General features: G+C 42.5%; 2 protein-coding genes across 2 annotated transcripts in view; both read right to left on the reverse strand.

Moving 5' to 3' along the window:
• tmprss3a (transmembrane serine protease 3a) overlaps positions 1-9,125 on the reverse strand; it is a 27,419-nt gene extending 18,294 nt beyond the window's left edge. Inside the window, exons 1-4 of the mRNA XM_053329084.1 lie at positions 9,101-9,125; positions 8,947-8,993; positions 6,936-7,170; positions 2,153-2,266 (exon numbers count right to left, since the gene is read on the reverse strand). Of these exons, the coding sequence (XP_053185059.1) occupies positions 2,153-2,266; positions 6,936-7,170; positions 8,947-8,993; positions 9,101-9,125 (421 nt within the window). The remainder of the gene's footprint in view (positions 1-2,152; positions 2,267-6,935; positions 7,171-8,946; positions 8,994-9,100) is intronic.
• A 3,721-nt stretch (positions 9,126-12,846) lies between these two features.
• On the reverse strand, positions 12,847-16,754 carry fgf9 (fibroblast growth factor 9). The gene is made up of 4 exons (XM_053328894.1): positions 16,496-16,754; positions 14,651-14,776; positions 13,706-13,809; positions 12,847-13,034 (listed from the first exon to the last, which is right to left on the reverse strand). Exons 1-4 carry the CDS (start codon positions 16,680-16,682, stop codon positions 12,852-12,854), a joined length of 600 nt encoding a protein of 199 aa, XP_053184869.1. The 5' UTR covers positions 16,683-16,754; the 3' UTR covers positions 12,847-12,851.
• Positions 16,755-16,972: the final 218 nt, after the last annotated feature.

The raw sequence follows: 16,972 nt of genomic DNA on the forward strand, positions 1-16,972 counted from the left end.
ACTTCTCACTTGATTTCTAACCTCAGTAAACGTTTTCAAAATGTGTTTATGGTCTCAATCGCTAGTTTAAAGCCTTCTTCAATGCAGTATGATGTTCATTTGGGACATTTTGGCCTCCCTGATTTTATATGTGACGATAAAGCAGGGTATGCATTAGGGGGCGGGGCTACGTCCTGATTGTCAGGTTGGTTGACCAATGTCTTCGAGATCCAGCCCTCACAACCAATCGCAGCGTCCCCGCTCCGCCCATGGCTCCGCCTCATGCCCATATAAGTAGAATCCATGTTCTTTTTTTCCCAGCATGCACCTGAAATTTTCAAGATGGCGCTGCCTTTAGATTCGATACTATTGGCTTCCAAGCAGCAGTCCACAAACCAATGGGTGACATCACGTATGTTACATCCATTTCTTTTATACAGTCTATGATTGGAACACAGTCAGCTGGTTAAGGGCTACTAACAGTGTGAAGGCCCTACAGCAGGGGTGTCAAACATGCGGCCCGTGGGCCAGATCCGGGCCGCCGAGGGGTCTGATCCGGCCCACTTTCCTTATTCCTCTCCCTTCCTTACATCTTCCCTTCCTTCCTTCCTTCCTTCCTGTCTTCTTTTTCTTCCGTCCTTCTTTCCTTCCATCTGTCCTTTCTTCCTTCCCTCTTTCATGTCTTCTTTTTCTTCCTTCCTTCCTGTTATTTTCCTTCCTTCCTTCCTTCCTTCCTTTATTCCTTCCATCTTTCATTCCTGTCTACTCTTCCTTCTCCTCCTTCTTTTCCTTCCTTTCTTTCTTCCTTCCTTCCTTCTTTCCTTCCTTCCTTCCTTCCTTCCTTCTTTCCTTCCTTCCTTCCTTCCTTCCTTCCTTCCTTTATTCCTTCCGTCTTTCATTCCTGTCTACTCTTCGTTCTCCTCCTTCTATCTGTCCTTTCTCCCTCCCTCCCTTCCTTCCTTCCTTCCTTCCTTTATTCCTTCCATCTTTCATTCCTGTCTACTCTTCCTTCTTTTCCTTCCTTTCTTCCTTCCATCATTCCTTCCTTCCTTCCATCATTCCTTCCTTCCTTCCTTCCTTTATTCCTTCCGTCTTTCATTCCTGTCTACTCTTCCTTCTCCTCCTTCTATCTGTCCTTCCTCCCTCCCTCCCTTCCTTCCTTCCATCCATCTTTTTAATGATCCGGCCCACGTCAGATTAAATTGGGCAGTATGTGGCCCTTGAATGAAAATGAGTTTGACTCCTCTGCCCTATTGAATCTGCAGGAATTTGCATTTTGACGGACATGCCCCAAAACTCATGAAAATTGGCACATGCATCAGACCTCGCATAGAATGTGATATTTTACGGTGTGCAAAAACAGAGTGTCTCACGAAGGCTCTACAGTGCCCCCTAGGCAGATTTTAAAATTGAGCCCCTCGCTCCAGAGTGACGTAGACACTGAAAGAACGAAATTCAGTACACATATGTATCATGTAAAGACGCGTAAAAAAGTCTCTCAGACCAAAACCACAGACTGTATAGAAGAAATGGACGTAACATCCGTGACGTCACCCATTGGTTTGTGGACTGCTGCTCGGAAGCCAATAGTTTCTAATCTAGGCAGCGCCATCTTGAAAATTTCAGGTGCATGCTGGGAAAAATAAAAACATGGATTCTACTTATATGGGCATGAGGCCTGGTCAATACCCTAACTGCAACAGGAATTCCTCCTACAAATTTAGTCCGACCAACTTCAAATTGGCTCTGTGGCATCTTAAGACATTGGAGATGAAAAGTTATCAAAATATTTTACCTACGTTAAATCTGACGTGTGTGGTGTTGCGGCAAATTTTGGTGTTTCGTCATAAAACAGGAAATGATGGCCAAGTGATGGCGCCACTGAACCCCTTATAACATGTCATTATGTCATTTTAAGACATTGGAAATTAAATCCATTGTTTCCCATCTGTAATCTTTTTCTATAGTAATACAAATCCTCTGATTAAAAGACAGTTCTGTATGAAGTTTGTGTTTGTATAAAAAGCTTTACATCTGAGCTGAACTCTGAAAATGTGTCAGTGAGTTTATACTGACTGCAGGATCTAAATTGTATAACAGGTGAAGGCTGCATTAAATATTAAAGGAGTGAAGGCCGTCCATGCTACAGCGGCTCCATTATCGAGCTCCTCACCTCCGAGGCCGATGCCGAGAACGAGAGCGACGAGCACGATGACGCCCGAAGCGATGAGCAGCTCCAGCCGATGGGCGAGCACCCGGCTCTTCCAGCTTTTATCCAAGTCGTCGTCTGTGGACACAAAAAGAGTTCATCAACTGGTGTTTTAACCTCTACTTACTGTTGCAGTGAAAACACCCTGACCACAGTTATGTAATCTTTTAGCCTGAATATTTTATGACTTTCCCTAAAAGTGACCCAGAATAGACAGCTGATGCATATTTTTGTAGATAGTGGGCTGTTCAGGTCAAATCTGACTCTATTTATTAAAAAAAAAAAAAAAACACTATTACAAAACTCAGCACTCTATAATATAACCTGAAATCATTCTGGTTGTTTTATAAAAATATATTATTTATATTGTTTTTAGGGCTGTCAGCGTTAACGCGTTAATTACGATTAGATTAATGCAATCCATAACACGTTAATTTTTTTTAATCGCATTTTAATGTGTCAAGCCTTTTTGTCCCTTCTACTCCCCCGTAGACGGCTCCTCTAGCTGTAGCGCTATGCTTTGAAGTGGCCTCCTGCAGTAAACCTACCGCGCTGATGGAAAGTAAGAGAGCTACTGGACTTTTGAACGGCTTGTTTAACTTTAAAACACTTCCAGACGCTTCAGTTGACAAGTCAAAAGTAAAATGCAACCTGTGTCAAACGGAGTTTAACTACGACCAGAGTACGTGGAGTTTGAGTTAGCACCTCCACGCTAAACACCCAGGTGCAGCCAAGCCAGCCTCAGCTCCACCAAAGGACCATTTTGGAGTGTGGGAGTCGCAGCAGAGCCGTGATTGATTCCCAGTTAAGACACTCAAAAAAGTTAATCGTTTGACAGCCCTAATTGTTTTCTACATAAACAAGCCTGAAGATTTCCTCATTACTCATTTTCTTCCTTCCTTCCTTCCTTCCTTCCTTTCTCCTTTCCTCTGTCCCTCCCTCCTTCCCTTCTTACTCCTTTCCTTCCTTCCTTCCTTCCTTCTCTCCTTACTTCCTTCTTATTTTCCTTCTTACTCCTTTCCTTCCTTCCTTCCTTCCTTTCTTCCTTCCTTCCTTCCTTTCTTCCCTCCCTCCTTCCTTCCTTCCTTCCTTCCTTCCTGCCTTCCTTCCTTCTCTCCTAAATTCCTTCCTCTTTTCATCCTTACTCCTTTCCTTCCTTCATTCCTTCCTTCTCTCCTTACTTCCTTCCTCTTTTCCTCCTTACTCATTTCCTTCCTTCCTCCTGTCCTTCCACCCTTCTTTCCTTCCTCCTTTCCTCCCTCCCTCCCTCCTTCCCTCCTTACTCCTTTCCTTCCTTCCTTCCTTCTCTCCTTACTTCCTTCTTATTTTCCTCCTTACTCCTTACTCCTTTCCTTCCTTCCTTCCTTTCAAACAGTGATCCATCACCTGTAATAGAAGCAGCTTACAGAGCAGAAGAAACGGAGAATCACAAACATTATTTCTCTGCTAGGAAAGTGAAGGAACCAAGACGGGAACACCTGAGTTAATCTGGTGCAGATGTAGGACTATTATCCTCCTAACACAGACTGTCAGTCATATCAGCTCATATTTCAAGCAGATCCTTCTGTAACTCGAGCGTTGAGCAGTAATCCTCATGTCCTCTGTTTCACGCTTACATCAGAACGGCCCAGAGGAATCCTTTTACGTCGTCTAGGTGTAAAAAAAATACATATACGACTTTTAAATAGCCTGTCATGGTCAATGGTATAGGTCAGGTGACATCTATAGAAGGTGGCGGTGGGTTGGATGGACTTAGTGGATCTTCCTGCAGGAGAAGGGACTGTTTAAAAAAATCGTAACTATGATCGTTTTGGTGTTTACCGTTGCCATGGTTGCCTACGGTGGCCGAGAAGGGTCATAACACCTGCAAATTCAGAAAACACCTTCATCGATGTTACAAATATTCACAACACGAGCAAATAGGGAAACGAATCTATCTATCTATCTATCTATCTATCTATCTATCTATCTATCTATCTATCTATCTATCCATCCATCCATCCATCCATCCATCCATCCATCCATCTATCTATCTATCTATCTATCTATCTATCTATCTATCTATCTATCTATCCATCCATCCATCTATCCATCTATCTATCTATCTATCTATCTATCGCTCAAATATGATTGGTCATGATGACTACTCTAAATGGAAACCAGAACTCCTGAGATATGGTTTCATGCACCATTTCTTAAATGTCTACTTATAAAGATTTGAATAACTTTAACCCACAACATGTTTCAAATGATTATTTTACTCCAACCCATCACCAGTGTTGGGAGGGTTACTTTTAAAATGTATTCCCCTACAGATTACTGATTACATGTCCTAAAATGTAATCTGTAATGTATTCCCTTGGGTTACTCAAGTAAAGTAATGTATTCTAAATGTGGTACGTTTTGTCCTGCAACTGATACTATTTAAAGAAAAATGTCATCCAAGAGTCAACATACATCAATTTATTTTACCTTTATTAATTTCCACAGCTCAGAAATGAGGGAAATTAACATTTTTATTCTTAAATATTGATGAATGAATAAAAAAATGGTCTCCAGCAGAAAGGTCACGCCCTATAGAAAGTAGTGCAGTTGGCTAAATCTGCCATAGTAGCAGAGTTCAACCACTAGATGGAGACAGAAACCGTGTGTTCGCATTGAAGACGACGAGGCAGCTGTCTGCTCTTCATCCCTCATGCCGTGTAAATAAATGGAAACTGGCTTGAAGCGACTCAAAATGATCCAGAGACATTGGAGTAGCTGCTACTGGGAATATTATGCCAGCAGACTCAACGTTTAACCATAAAAACAGCGAAGGTATGACATCATTTGTAACCTAGTTAATTTACAATGGGAAGTTTGTTTGGATTTCTCTTTGACGGTTTATTCCGTAAGTCACGGTGTCATATGACTATATTCCTGCTTGTTTAACTGCACTGAGACATTTTTAATTTATGGGGGGTGCTGTTGCCCCCACCGGCGGCTTTCGGGTTTAAGAGGTTAATAGTACCGTACTGTACCGTCCTCTTCCTCTTATCCGGGGTCGGGTCGTGGGGGCAGCAGCCTAAGCAGGAAGCCCAGACTTCCCTCTCCCCAGCCACTTCGTCCAGCTCTTCCCGGGGGATCCCGAGGCGTTCCCAGGCCAGCCGAGAGACATAGTCCCTCCAGTGTGTCCTGGGTCTTCCTCGGGGTCTCCAATCGGTGGGACGGGCCCTGAACACCTCACCAGGGAGGCGTCCGGGCCCCCCGGTGAGAGGGGGCCCGGAGGTTAATAGTTACCGGGTTAATTTCTCAGTTGTTTTGTCCCCAATCCCCACTAGAGGTAAGATCGGGCCTAAAAAATCCAGCCCGACCCGACCCAGGCCCGATCAATTAACTTGATTTGCAGGCCGGAGCCCGAAAAAACCCGAAATTTTATATTTTATTTGTGAGGACTCAGGAGGAGGAGGAAAGGGAGGGGATGCGTCAGTCAGAGCCGGACAGAGCACTGCTCCGGGAAAAGGGACTGGTTGCGATTTGTGTGATCCCATTTGTGACAATGACTGTGCATAATGATAACACATTAAAGCCTGTGGAGGAAGGAAGGAAGTCTTTTGTCTTTGGTAACGAATTCTCCCAGTTTAACAAGACTGTAAGATGCATATTCTCTGACAAGGAGAGGAACAGCAGCAGGAGCAGGTCTCTGGGCTTCATTGTAGATCACAAGGAAGGGCATCGGAGATACACGGGGTAAAGCCTCCAGAGCGCAGCAGGTTCACTATAGTCTTCGTTACTAAAGGCGGAAACAAACAGACTTTAAAAATTCTCCGCTGGAGACTGCGGAGGATTTAAAAAAAAAGTTAGCCAGAGAGAAGCCCGGCTCGACCCGACCCGAACGTAATAATTGACATTTTGGGCCTGACCCGTTGGGCTCGGACTCGGGCTTAAGATCTTACCTCTACCCCACCCAATGGTTATAACTTACATCACCCGACCAGCTCGCTAACGCTAATTAACCAACTTAACTCAAGCAGCTTCTTGATGGTAAAAACTTTCACTGCGCTTTGATGTTGCGACCTTCTTTACCAGGTGTGTAGGTAGAATGTATTTCCATGTCAAAAAGGCATTTTTGTCCTCTTCCTCTTGGTCGTTCATGTCGTTCTCTACAATTGTCATTTGGTTTTGTGTTGAAAGTGCATCCTGCTCTCGCGCATTGATCTGCACCTGCATCCGCACAGTGCAACCTGCGTGGTGCAGTAAAGTAATCAGTAATCTTTTTTAAGGAAGTAACTGTATTCTGAATACATAAATTTAAACTGTAACTATAACGGAATACAGTTACGCATATTTTGTATTTTAAATGTAATCCGTTACTCCCCAACCCAATCTCACCTTTCCTTAACCTAACCAACCCAACCTTAACTACACTGCTCACACCATAAATCTGTCGCCCCCTGTTGGTTCTCCACCTTCATACACCTGTTTACTTTTCATAATTGATCATGATACCGTGTTGGTCGGGAACTTAGTTTTATATATTATGTTAACTCTTTGTCTGTATTTCTTTACTCTTTACGTTTTTATAAAGTATGTCTCACCACAGGAGAACCAGCCAATGAGCTCTTAATGGGTTTTATTGGCTCCTCCTGCATATTTCTCTTTTGTTAGTTATTGTTTTTTTTCATAATCCCAAATACATTCTGCATGAATGATGTTTTCTTTTTCCTTATATGTGTGATAAATTAAACTGAAGTTGTGGCGGTCTCACCATTCAGAAAGGGCTGCACCTTGGTGATGGGCATGGCCGGGCTGGGTGCAGCTGGACGATGGGGCTCTTCAGGTTTGGTGGACTCGTTCTCTGATTGGGGGTCGGCGGCAAAGCTTCCCAGGGGGCTGACGTTCACCGTGTTGGGGGTTTCGACGGTGGGGAGGTCTTCCTCCGTCACTGAGACCACCTCGATCCTGGAGGGGTCCGGCTGCTCTGGTGCTTCTGTCTGAAGTTCCTACAACAAGGTAAAAAAAAAAAAGGTTGATCCGTGTTTTTAGGGAGAAGTTGAGACAGATTCTAGGATCAGACCTTTAGAGGGACCCCTGCTAAACTACTCATTTCACTGCATAACGTAAATTACAACAAGAAGTATTCATACGTAGTAGAGTGTTCCACTACAGTGTATAATAATAATAATAATAATAATAATAATAATAATAATAATAATAATGATGATAATAATGATAATAATAATAATAATAACAATAATAATAATAATAATATTAATAATAATATAATAATAATAATAATAATAATAATAATAATAATAATAATAATAATGATAATAATAATAATAATAATAATAATAATAATAATAATAATAATAATAATGATAATAATAATAATAATAATAATAATATTAATAATAATGATGGTTCAGAATAAACAATGACAGGTTTGTACAGAGAGGACCCTGAGATAGTTAACAAACCCTGAGGGAAACACAATGTTAATGACAGAACTATCCAAAGTACATTAAAGCTGTTAATAAAACCATTAAAAAATCACAATGATCATTTATTTATTTTTAGGGGTGCTGAGATCAAATTTAGGAGTACTTGAACCATGAAAAGGGTCTAAAATCGCGGCTGAGTTTGGGCCTTTGGAGCAGCTGTAAGTGTGAAACCTGAGTTAGAAAGTTTGATCACCAGCTGATTACAGCTGCTGGACGGCTGCTAAATGCTGCTCAGACAAACACTGTTAAAGATTAGCATCAGTCTGCACTTAAAGGTGATAAAATGGGAATTGACCCAAAGTTAAAGAACCTTTTGGGGAGTTGTTCCTTTTCTGATTGAAGGGTCTCAGGATGAAGGATTTTGACATTAGACTCTATAAATAAAAATGACTTTATGTGACGGGTTGTGTCTCACCATAAAAGTAAAAACCGGAAAACAGGTTGAACCATCATCATAATTATCAATGTTTCATTTAGAGCTGGAACTAATGATTATTATTGATTAATTTGACTTTTTTTAAATAAAAAAAATAGCCAAACTAGGAAACCATCAACACATAAACGCACACAAATAACCCCTAAAAAAGTAAAATCTTATACCTACATGTATGTTCTTGCATTAAATAATAATAGCAATAACTGTATTTGTACAACATCTTTCATATAATAAATGCAGCTCATAGTGCTTTACATTAAAATAAATGACATAAACCAAGCGTTTCACATTAAAAGGAGCATAAAGAGGAAAGAAAAATAAACATGAATGTGGTATAAGATGGAAAATGAAAAGCAATAATTTTAAAATGGTTTAAAATAGTAATATAGTACATAGTTAATGTAGCTACAAAATAGAATAGATAAAAGAAGTTCAGTAGTGCATTAAAAGGTTAGTTTTTAGCTTTCTTTAAAAAAAAATACATATTTAAAGCTGCTTTCCTGTTATTTATTCTGTAGTTTTGGGGTTTAATTGATATTTTAAATGATCAGCAGCACAAATCAGACACTGTTCATACTATCCAAGAGCCACGTTTGGTTTTAGGTCAATTAAAAGTTCATGTGATAAAAAACTAAAGTAAATACTGATGTTACATTCACTGTTACTGTTTAACATGTCAATATTAAATGTGATATTATTTTAATGTGCATTAAAATGGCTTTAACTGTCCAAAAAAAACCCCCAAAATACTCAATGAATGAACAATAACTAATTAAACACTTCCAGTCTATTGAATAACTTTCATTAATAGTTGAATTGATGATCTTTGGGTCACTTACTGTCTGGTTGGTGGATGTTTCAGCAGCGGTGGCGTTGGCAGCAGAATCTGTGAAGATAAAACAGGATGACTGACAACCTTGAAACGATGAAGAGGAAGAGGAAGAAACAGAAATCTGATGTGTTGCTGTTTTTAAATCCTGTCCTGTAACTTACTGTTCTCCACAAAGCTCTTCGTCATTGTGCCATTGTCCAAAATCAGCTGTTTATTGTCTGAGACCACATCCCCCCCTTTAACTCCCCTGCTCCCCTCTTCTTGTTTCTTTTTGTTCCCCCTCTCCGTTGTATTGCTGCCCTCCTGCCGCGCTGCAAAGGGACACCTGAGCAGGTAAGTGCTGCCACTCGCAGAGGGGATCAGGTGACTCTGCACCTCCCACTCTGGGGATAAGGTTACATACTCGTGTGTCCCCAAAGTGTCCGAGGAGGTACAAGGGGGGGTGGGGGGGGGGGGGCTTCACTGTCCAGCTGCTTTGAACTGATAAAATCAAACATGGTTTTAACCCTTTACATCCTGTTGTCAAATTTAACAGCTTGTAAAAACTCCCCAAATGTCTTTTATTCTGAAATTTGTTATGTGTGTGTGTGTGTGTGTGTGTGTGTGTGTGTGTGTGTGATGATTCCTCCTGTTCATACTGACCATTAGAAGATCCTTCATCATGTTTACAGGAAGTGATGGAGGACTAAACCCACAGTCCTCCTTCTGTGGAAACATGGATTATAAAGTTGATGTGAAGCTAATATGAAGCTTCAGAGTCTGAATGAGTCAAATCTTCATCTTCTATGTTTCAGTGTTACAGTGTTTTTAGTACCAAAGTCTTTTTGTTACTATTGAAAGATCTTTTAATAGTCAGTATTACAGAGAGGAACATCTCTTTAACCCACCTGACTGCTGCTTTAAGACAGAGTTGATAAATTGTGAACTCATCCTTCCAAGCTAAACTTCTTCCCCGGAGTTGTCTGTGCTTTCTGGTCTCACAGGTAATCTGGGCCTGGAGACGTCCGGATGACAGATTCCAGTCCTGGACCTTCAATGTGCTTCTCTCTCCTCTCCTTCCTCTCTCCTCTCTCCTCTCTCCTCTCCTTCCTCTCTCCTCTCCTTCCTCTCTCTCTCTCTCCTCTCTCCCTCCTCTTCCTCTCTCCTCTGTCCTTCCTCTCTCTCCTCTCCTTCCTCTCTCTCCTTCTTCTCTCCTTCCTCTCCCTCCTCTTCCTCTCTCTCCTCTCCTTCCTCTCCCTCCTCTTCCTCTCTCTCCTCTCCTCTCTCTGTCTCCTCTCCCTCCTCTTCCTCTCTCTCCTCTCCTTCCTCTCTCTCCTCTCCTCTCTCTGTCTCCTCTCTCTCTCTCCTTCCTCTCCCTCCTCTTCCTCTCTCTCCTCTCCTTCCTCTCTCTCCTCTCCTCTCTCTGTCTCCTCTCTCTCTCTCCTCTCCTCTCCTTCCTCTCTCTCTCTCTCTCTCTCTCTCTCTCTCTCTCCTCTCCTCTTCCTCTCTCTCCTCTCTACTCCAGTTTTTTCTCTCCACTGTGTCTCATGTGGGAATGTTGGGTCTCTTTAAAGTTAAAACCTGAAGAGTTCGGTTTAGAACCTGCTCTATGTGTGAAGAGCCTTGAGATGACTTTGTTGTGATTTGGCGCTATACAAATAAAGATTGATTGATTCAAACAAACAAAAAAACTTCAACAACACAATAGCATAATAAAAAAATAAATATTTTATTAAAACATTGTAATAAATAAAGCTAAATAAACAAAATAAATAATAAAGTTCACAAAAACAACTTTAAAAAAAATAGTTTTTCTTGTTTCTTGTCTTGTTTTGAGTTCATTCTGGATGAAAAGTCAATTCAGTATTTATAAAACACAGAACAGACGTTTAGAGCTGCAGTACCAGTTTTTCACCAGCTGGGGGCAGCAGAGCAAAACTATCAATGGCTCTGATTATAATGGTGCTCTGCTGCCCCCAGCTGGTGAGAAACTGGTACTGCAGCTTTCAATGGCTCTGATTATAAATGTTGCTCTGCTGCCCCCAGCTGGTGAAAAACTGGTACTGCAGCTTTCAACGGCTCTGATTATAAATGTTGCTCTGCTGCCCCCAGCTGGTGAAAAACTGGTACTGCAGCTTTCAACAGCTCTGATTATCATTCATTAGGAGTCATGTTTATGTCCTGCTGAATCTAAGTCCAATATTAACTCTCTTTTAGCTTTGTTTTTACTCTCTACCAACTCCTGAGGGAAATATTTTGTCACATTGCATTGACTAAAAAATAAAAATAATTACTGTATACCATCATATTAATCACTAATGATAATAACTGATAGTTGCTGGCCTATTGAAAACTATTTTACTCATGCCCATGTTATCAAAAATAGACAAAAACCTTATAAATATCATATAAACAAGAATTTACACAGCAGTTTAGAGCCATAAACAACCTTTTAACCCGCTTTACTCAACCAATTAAATTAACTAATGATAACACAAATAACAGCAGCTAATAAATAAATAAATAAATAAATAAATAAATAAATAAATAAATATAAAATAGTATGACAATGCAATTTGGCAACACTTAAAAAACACATTCTTCACATCTGCAGTTTCTATATTAATATTCTGAGTCTCTACTTTTAATATCTTTACATGATTTCCAGTTAAAAACTCCTCATTTATCTTCTACTGGTCCTTTATGCAGCCGCAGGAAGGTAGGAAGGAAAGGAGGGAAGAAGGAAGGGAGGGAGGAAGGAAGGGAGGAAGAAGGAAAGGAAGGAGGGAGGAAGTAAGGAAGGAAAGGAAGGAGGGGGGAAGGAAAGGAAGGAAAGGAAGGAGGGAGGAAGGAAGGAAAGGAAGAAGGGAGGAAGAAGGAAGGAAAGGAGGGAAGGAAGGGAGGAAGAAGGAAGGGAAGGAGGGAGGGAGGAAGGCAGGAAGGAAAGGAAGGAGGGAGAAAGGAAGGAAGGAAAGGAAGGAGGGAGGAAGGAAGGAAGGAAAGGTGGGAGGAAGGGAAGGGAGGAAGAAGGAAGGTAGGAAGGAGGGTGGAAGGAAAGGAAGGAAAGGAAGGAAAGGAGGGAGGGAAGGAAAGGAAGGAGGGAGGAAGAAGGAAGGAAAGGTGGGAGGGAGGAAGGAAGGAAGGTAGGAAGGAGGGTGGAAGGAAAGGAAGGAAAGGGAGGAGGGAGGAAAGGAAGGAGGGAGGAAGAAGGAAGGAAAGGTGGGAGGGAGGAAGGAAGGAAGGAAGGGAGGAAGGGAAGGGAGGAAGAAGGAAGGAAAGGAAGGAGGGAGGAAGAAGGAAGGAAAGGTGGGAGGAAGGAAGGACGGAAAGGAAGGAGGGAGGAAGGAAGGAAGGAAGGAGGGAGGGAGGAAGGAAGGAAGGAAAGAGGGAGGGAGGAAGGAAGGAAGGAAGCAAGGAAGGATAGAAGAAGGGATTCAGCTCCAATCCGTACATGTTGGAGCTGAATCACACATCTGAGATACGAGAGTGGAAACACCTTAGCAACCGCCTTAGCAACCAAAGCTTCTACATAAACTAACTATAGCAGCAGGATTTCACTTCTTTTTCTCCTTCTTTACTCCAAATGTTCAACTTCTCAAATCATGTTGGAGATGAATCACACATCTGAGATACGAGAGTGGAAACACCTTAACAACCGCCTTAGCAACCGCCTTAGCAACCAAAGCTTCTACATAAACTAACTATAGCAGCAGGATTTCACTTCTATTTCTCCTTCTTTACTCCAAATGTTCAACTGAGCTGAATCACATCGGAGATACGAGAGTGGACACACCTTAGCAACCGCCTTAGCAACCGCCTTAGCAACCGAGGCCAATCACACTGATCTGAACTGTTCCTGTTTCAGAGCTGCAGATTCAGCAGGTGAAACTATTCATATCCTCATTCTGATCCAGGTCCTGGAGGTGATCATGATCAGGGGGTCCTCCGGGGCAGGAAGTGGGTGCAGGACTGGTGGCGGCCCACGCTGTTGCCCCTCCTCAGCTCTCCTTTGTGAGACAGAGCCAGATAGAAACCGGGGTGAGACAGGGAGGAGTAGGTGGTGTAATGATTCTCCTCCAGCTTCTCCTTAAACAAGCAGTCGTCTGTAAACTTCTCCTGAAACACAAAAAGAGATCAAATATTCATCATCACGTTATTCACAGAGACAGATGCTGCTTCTAGAGAGGTATCGATAGCCGCCCCTCCTTCCTTCCTTCCTTCCTTCCTTCCTTCCTTCCTTCCATCTATCCTTCTTACTTTTCTTCCCTCCTTCCTTTTGCCTGTCTTTCCTTCCTTCCCTTCTCATTTTCTTCCTTTCTTCCCTCCCTTTCTTCCATCTGTCCTTCCTTCCTTCCTTCCTTCCATCTGTCCTTCTTACCTTTCTTCCCTCCTTCCTTTTGCCTGTCTTTCCTTCCTTCCCTTCTCATTTTCTTCCTTTCTTCCCTCCCTTTCTTCCATCTGTCCTTCCTTCCTTCCTTCCTTCCATCTGTCCTTCTTACTTTTCTTCCCTCCTTCCTTTTGCCTCCTTCCTTTTGCCTGTCTTTCCTTCCTTCCTTCCCTCCCTTTCTTCCATCTGTCCTTCCTTCCTTCCTTCCTTCCATCTGTCCTTCTTACCTTTCTCCCCTCCTTCCTTTTGCCTGTCTTTCCTTCCTTCCCTTCTTATTTCCTTCCTTTCTTCCCTCACTTTCTTCCATCTGTCCTTCCTTCCTTCCTTCCTTCCTTCCTTCCTTCCATCCATCCCTCCCTCCATCTTTTTAATGATCCAGCCCTAGTAGTTATTAACGCACCGCTCCATACGCCAGTCCCTCTCCTCCCATGCAGAGGTACAAGCCGCTCTGGACTCCTCTGATTCCAACCACTCCGTGTTTCATAGCGAACATCTTCAGCCAACCTTCAGGAGACAAAGAGACGCAGGATTCAGCAACACAAGTCAAATCTTTTTTTTACCAGTGCTACCGAAAATGTCAAATGGTGTAACCACATAATAATGATAAATATTAAATATTGTATCAGCTACAGTGTGTTTAAGTGGACTTATACTAATAATGACTTCATTTAAAACATGTAAATGTTTCCTGGTCTCCATGGTAACCAGATGAAATGTAATATTTAGAACAATAGTATTCCATTAGCTTTATTTAATATAAAAGTTATAATGTAAGATCATGCCACACTAGTTGATATGGTGTTAGGTAGGAAGGAAGGAAGGAAGGAAGGAAGGATGTAAGATCATGCCACACTAGTTGATATGGTGTTAGGTAGGAAGGAAGGAAGGAAGGAAGGAAGGAAGGAAGGATGTATGTAAGATCATGCCAAACTAGTTGATATGGTGTTAGGTAGGAAGGAAGGAAGGAAGGAAGGATGTAAGATCATGCCAAACTAGTTGATATGGTGTAAGGAAGGAAGGAAGGAAGGAAGGAAGGAAGGAAGGAAGGAAGGAAGGTGTTTTATTGACTATTTACTGTTTTTAAGCAACGTTGAATTATTTGATACAAAGTTTTTTATGGTTACACCACTTAGACATTTTTACCATAATCCTCTAATATATTCTCTCTAAATGGATTAAAAGCAGAAATTTGATGCTGGGTCCACAAAAAAAGAATGTGTGAAGTTATTCATACGTTTATTTTTACATTTTAACTCATTTAAATTTAAACTGAACCAACATGGAGACAGTCAAACCTCACTGACTCATGACCATTGAAGGTTTTTGACGTGTGGACTGAACTCACAGTTCTCGTTGGGTTTGTGGACGCCACCGACGGAGCCGTCGGGGAGGATCTGTAGATGGTAACCAATGGCAACACGACAGTAGAGCAGCTGCTGTTTGACCCCGTCTCTGATTGGATGACTGGAACCTGAGATGAGATGATTGATGGTTGTTAATAGTCCCCATCTCTTTTGACTGTTCCTTCCTTCCTTCCTTCCTTCCTTGCTTGCTTGCTTCCTTCCTTCCTTCCTTCCTTCCTTCCTTCCTTGCTTCCATCCTTCCTTGCTTCCATCCTTCCTTCCTTCCTCCCTTCATCCTTATTCCTTTCTTTCTTTCCTTCCTTGCTTGCTTGCTTTCTTCCTTTCTTCCTTCCTCCCTTCATCCTTACTCCTTTCCTTCCTTCTCTCATTACTTCCTTCCTCTTTTCCTCCTTACTCCTTTCCTTCCTTCCTTCCTTCCTTCCTTTCTTCCTTCCTCCCTTCATCCTTACTCCTTTCTTTCTTTCCTTCCTTCCTTCCTTCCTTCCTTGCTTGCTTTCTTCCTTCCTCCCTTCATCCTTAATCCTTTCCTTCCTTTTCTCCTTACTTCCTTCCTCTTTTCCTCCTTACTCCTTTCCTTCCTTCGTTGCTTCCATCCTTCCTTACTTCCATCCTTCCTTCCTTCCTTCCTCCCTTCATCCTTACTCCTTTCTTTCCTTCCTTCCTTTCTTTCTTTCCTTCCTTGCTTGCTTCCTTCGTCCTTACTCCTTTCTTTCTTTCCTTCCTTCCTTGCTTGCTTCCTTCGTCCTTACTCCTTTCTTTCTTTCCTTCCTTCCTTCCTTCTCTCCTAAATTCCTTCCTCTTTTCGTCCTTACTCCTTTCCTTCCTTCCTTCCTTCTTTCCTCCCTCCCTCTCTCCTTACTCCTTTCTTTCCTTACTTTCTTCCTTCTCTCCTTACTTCCTTCCTCTTTTCGTCCTCACTCCTTTTCTTCCTTCCTTCCTTCCTTCCTTCTCTCCTAAATTCCTTCCTCTTTTCGTCCTTACTCCTTTCCTTCCTTCCTTCCTTCTCTCCTCCCTCCCTCTCTCCTTACTCCTTTCTTTCCTTCCTTCCTTCCTTCTCTCCTTACTTCCTTCCTCTTTTCGTCCTCACTCCTTTTCTTCCTTCCTTCCTTCCTTCCTTCTCTCCTAAATTCCTTCCTCTTTTCGTCCTTACTCCTTTCCTTCCTTCCTTCCTTCTTTCCTCCCTCCCTCTCTCCTTACTCCTTTCTTTCCTTACTTTCTTCCTTCTCTCCTTACTTCCTTCCTCTTTTCGTCCTCACTCCTTTTCTTCCTTCCTTCCTTCCTTCCTTCTCTCCTAAATTCCTTCCTCTTTTCGTCCTTACTCCTTTCCTTCCTTCCTTCCTTCTTTCCTCCCTCCCTCTCTCCTTACTCCTTTCTTTCCTTACTTTCTTCCTTCTCTCCTTACTTCCTTCCTCTTTTCGTCCTCACTCCTTTTCTTCCTTCCTTCCTTCCTTCCTTCCTTCCTTCTCTCCTAAATTCCTTCCTCTTTTCGTCCTTACTGAAGGAAGTATGGATGGAAAGGAGGGAGGAAGGAAGGAAAGAAGGACAGAGGGGAGGAAGGAAGGAAGGAAGGGAGGAAGAATGGAAGGGAGGAAGAAAGAAGGAAGGGAGGAAGAAGGAAGGAAGTATGGATGGAAAGGAGGGAGGAAGGAGGAAGGAAGGAAAGAAGGACAGAGGGAAGGAAGGGAGGGAGGAAGAATGGAAGGGAGGAAGAAAGAAGGAAGGGAGGAAGAAGGAAGGAAGTATGGATGGAAAGGAGGGAGGAAGGAAGGAAAGAAGGACAGAGGAAAGAGGAAAGGAAGGAAGGAAGGAACAGACAGGGTCAGAACTCTTCTCACCTTTTCCTTTCAGCATCACGTCTCTCATGTGCAGCTTCCAGAGGCCTCGGAGGCGACTTCCTTGGTCCTCCGGCTCCACTTCCTTCGCCCTCACCGGCAAATCAGCTGAAAGCAGCAGCAACAGGAAGCCGGGAAGCAGCGAGGAAACATTCAGAGGAAACAGTCCAGGAGCTGTCATGTCTGCTGATGAAGGCTCACACTACTACTCCTCTTCTTCCTCCTCTCTTCCTTCTACTAGACTCTGAAAAGCTCTGGGGCTCCACTAAGATACTGTCCTCTCTGCTCCCTCCTCCTCCTTTTATCTCCTCCTCTGTACGGTCATTATCAGCCACGTTATCAGGAGTCCTACCAACAACAAGACGTCCTCTGACTGAAGAGAAACACTTGCTGTATTTTACTCTCTCAGGAAGGAAGGGAGGAAGAAGGAAGGAAGGAAGAAAGAAGGAAGGAAGTATGGATGGAAAGGAG

This window comes from Scomber japonicus, chromosome 11 (genome assembly GCF_027409825.1).
Source record: "Scomber japonicus isolate fScoJap1 chromosome 11, fScoJap1.pri, whole genome shotgun sequence".
Taxonomy (NCBI): Eukaryota; Metazoa; Chordata; class Actinopteri; order Scombriformes; family Scombridae; genus Scomber; species Scomber japonicus.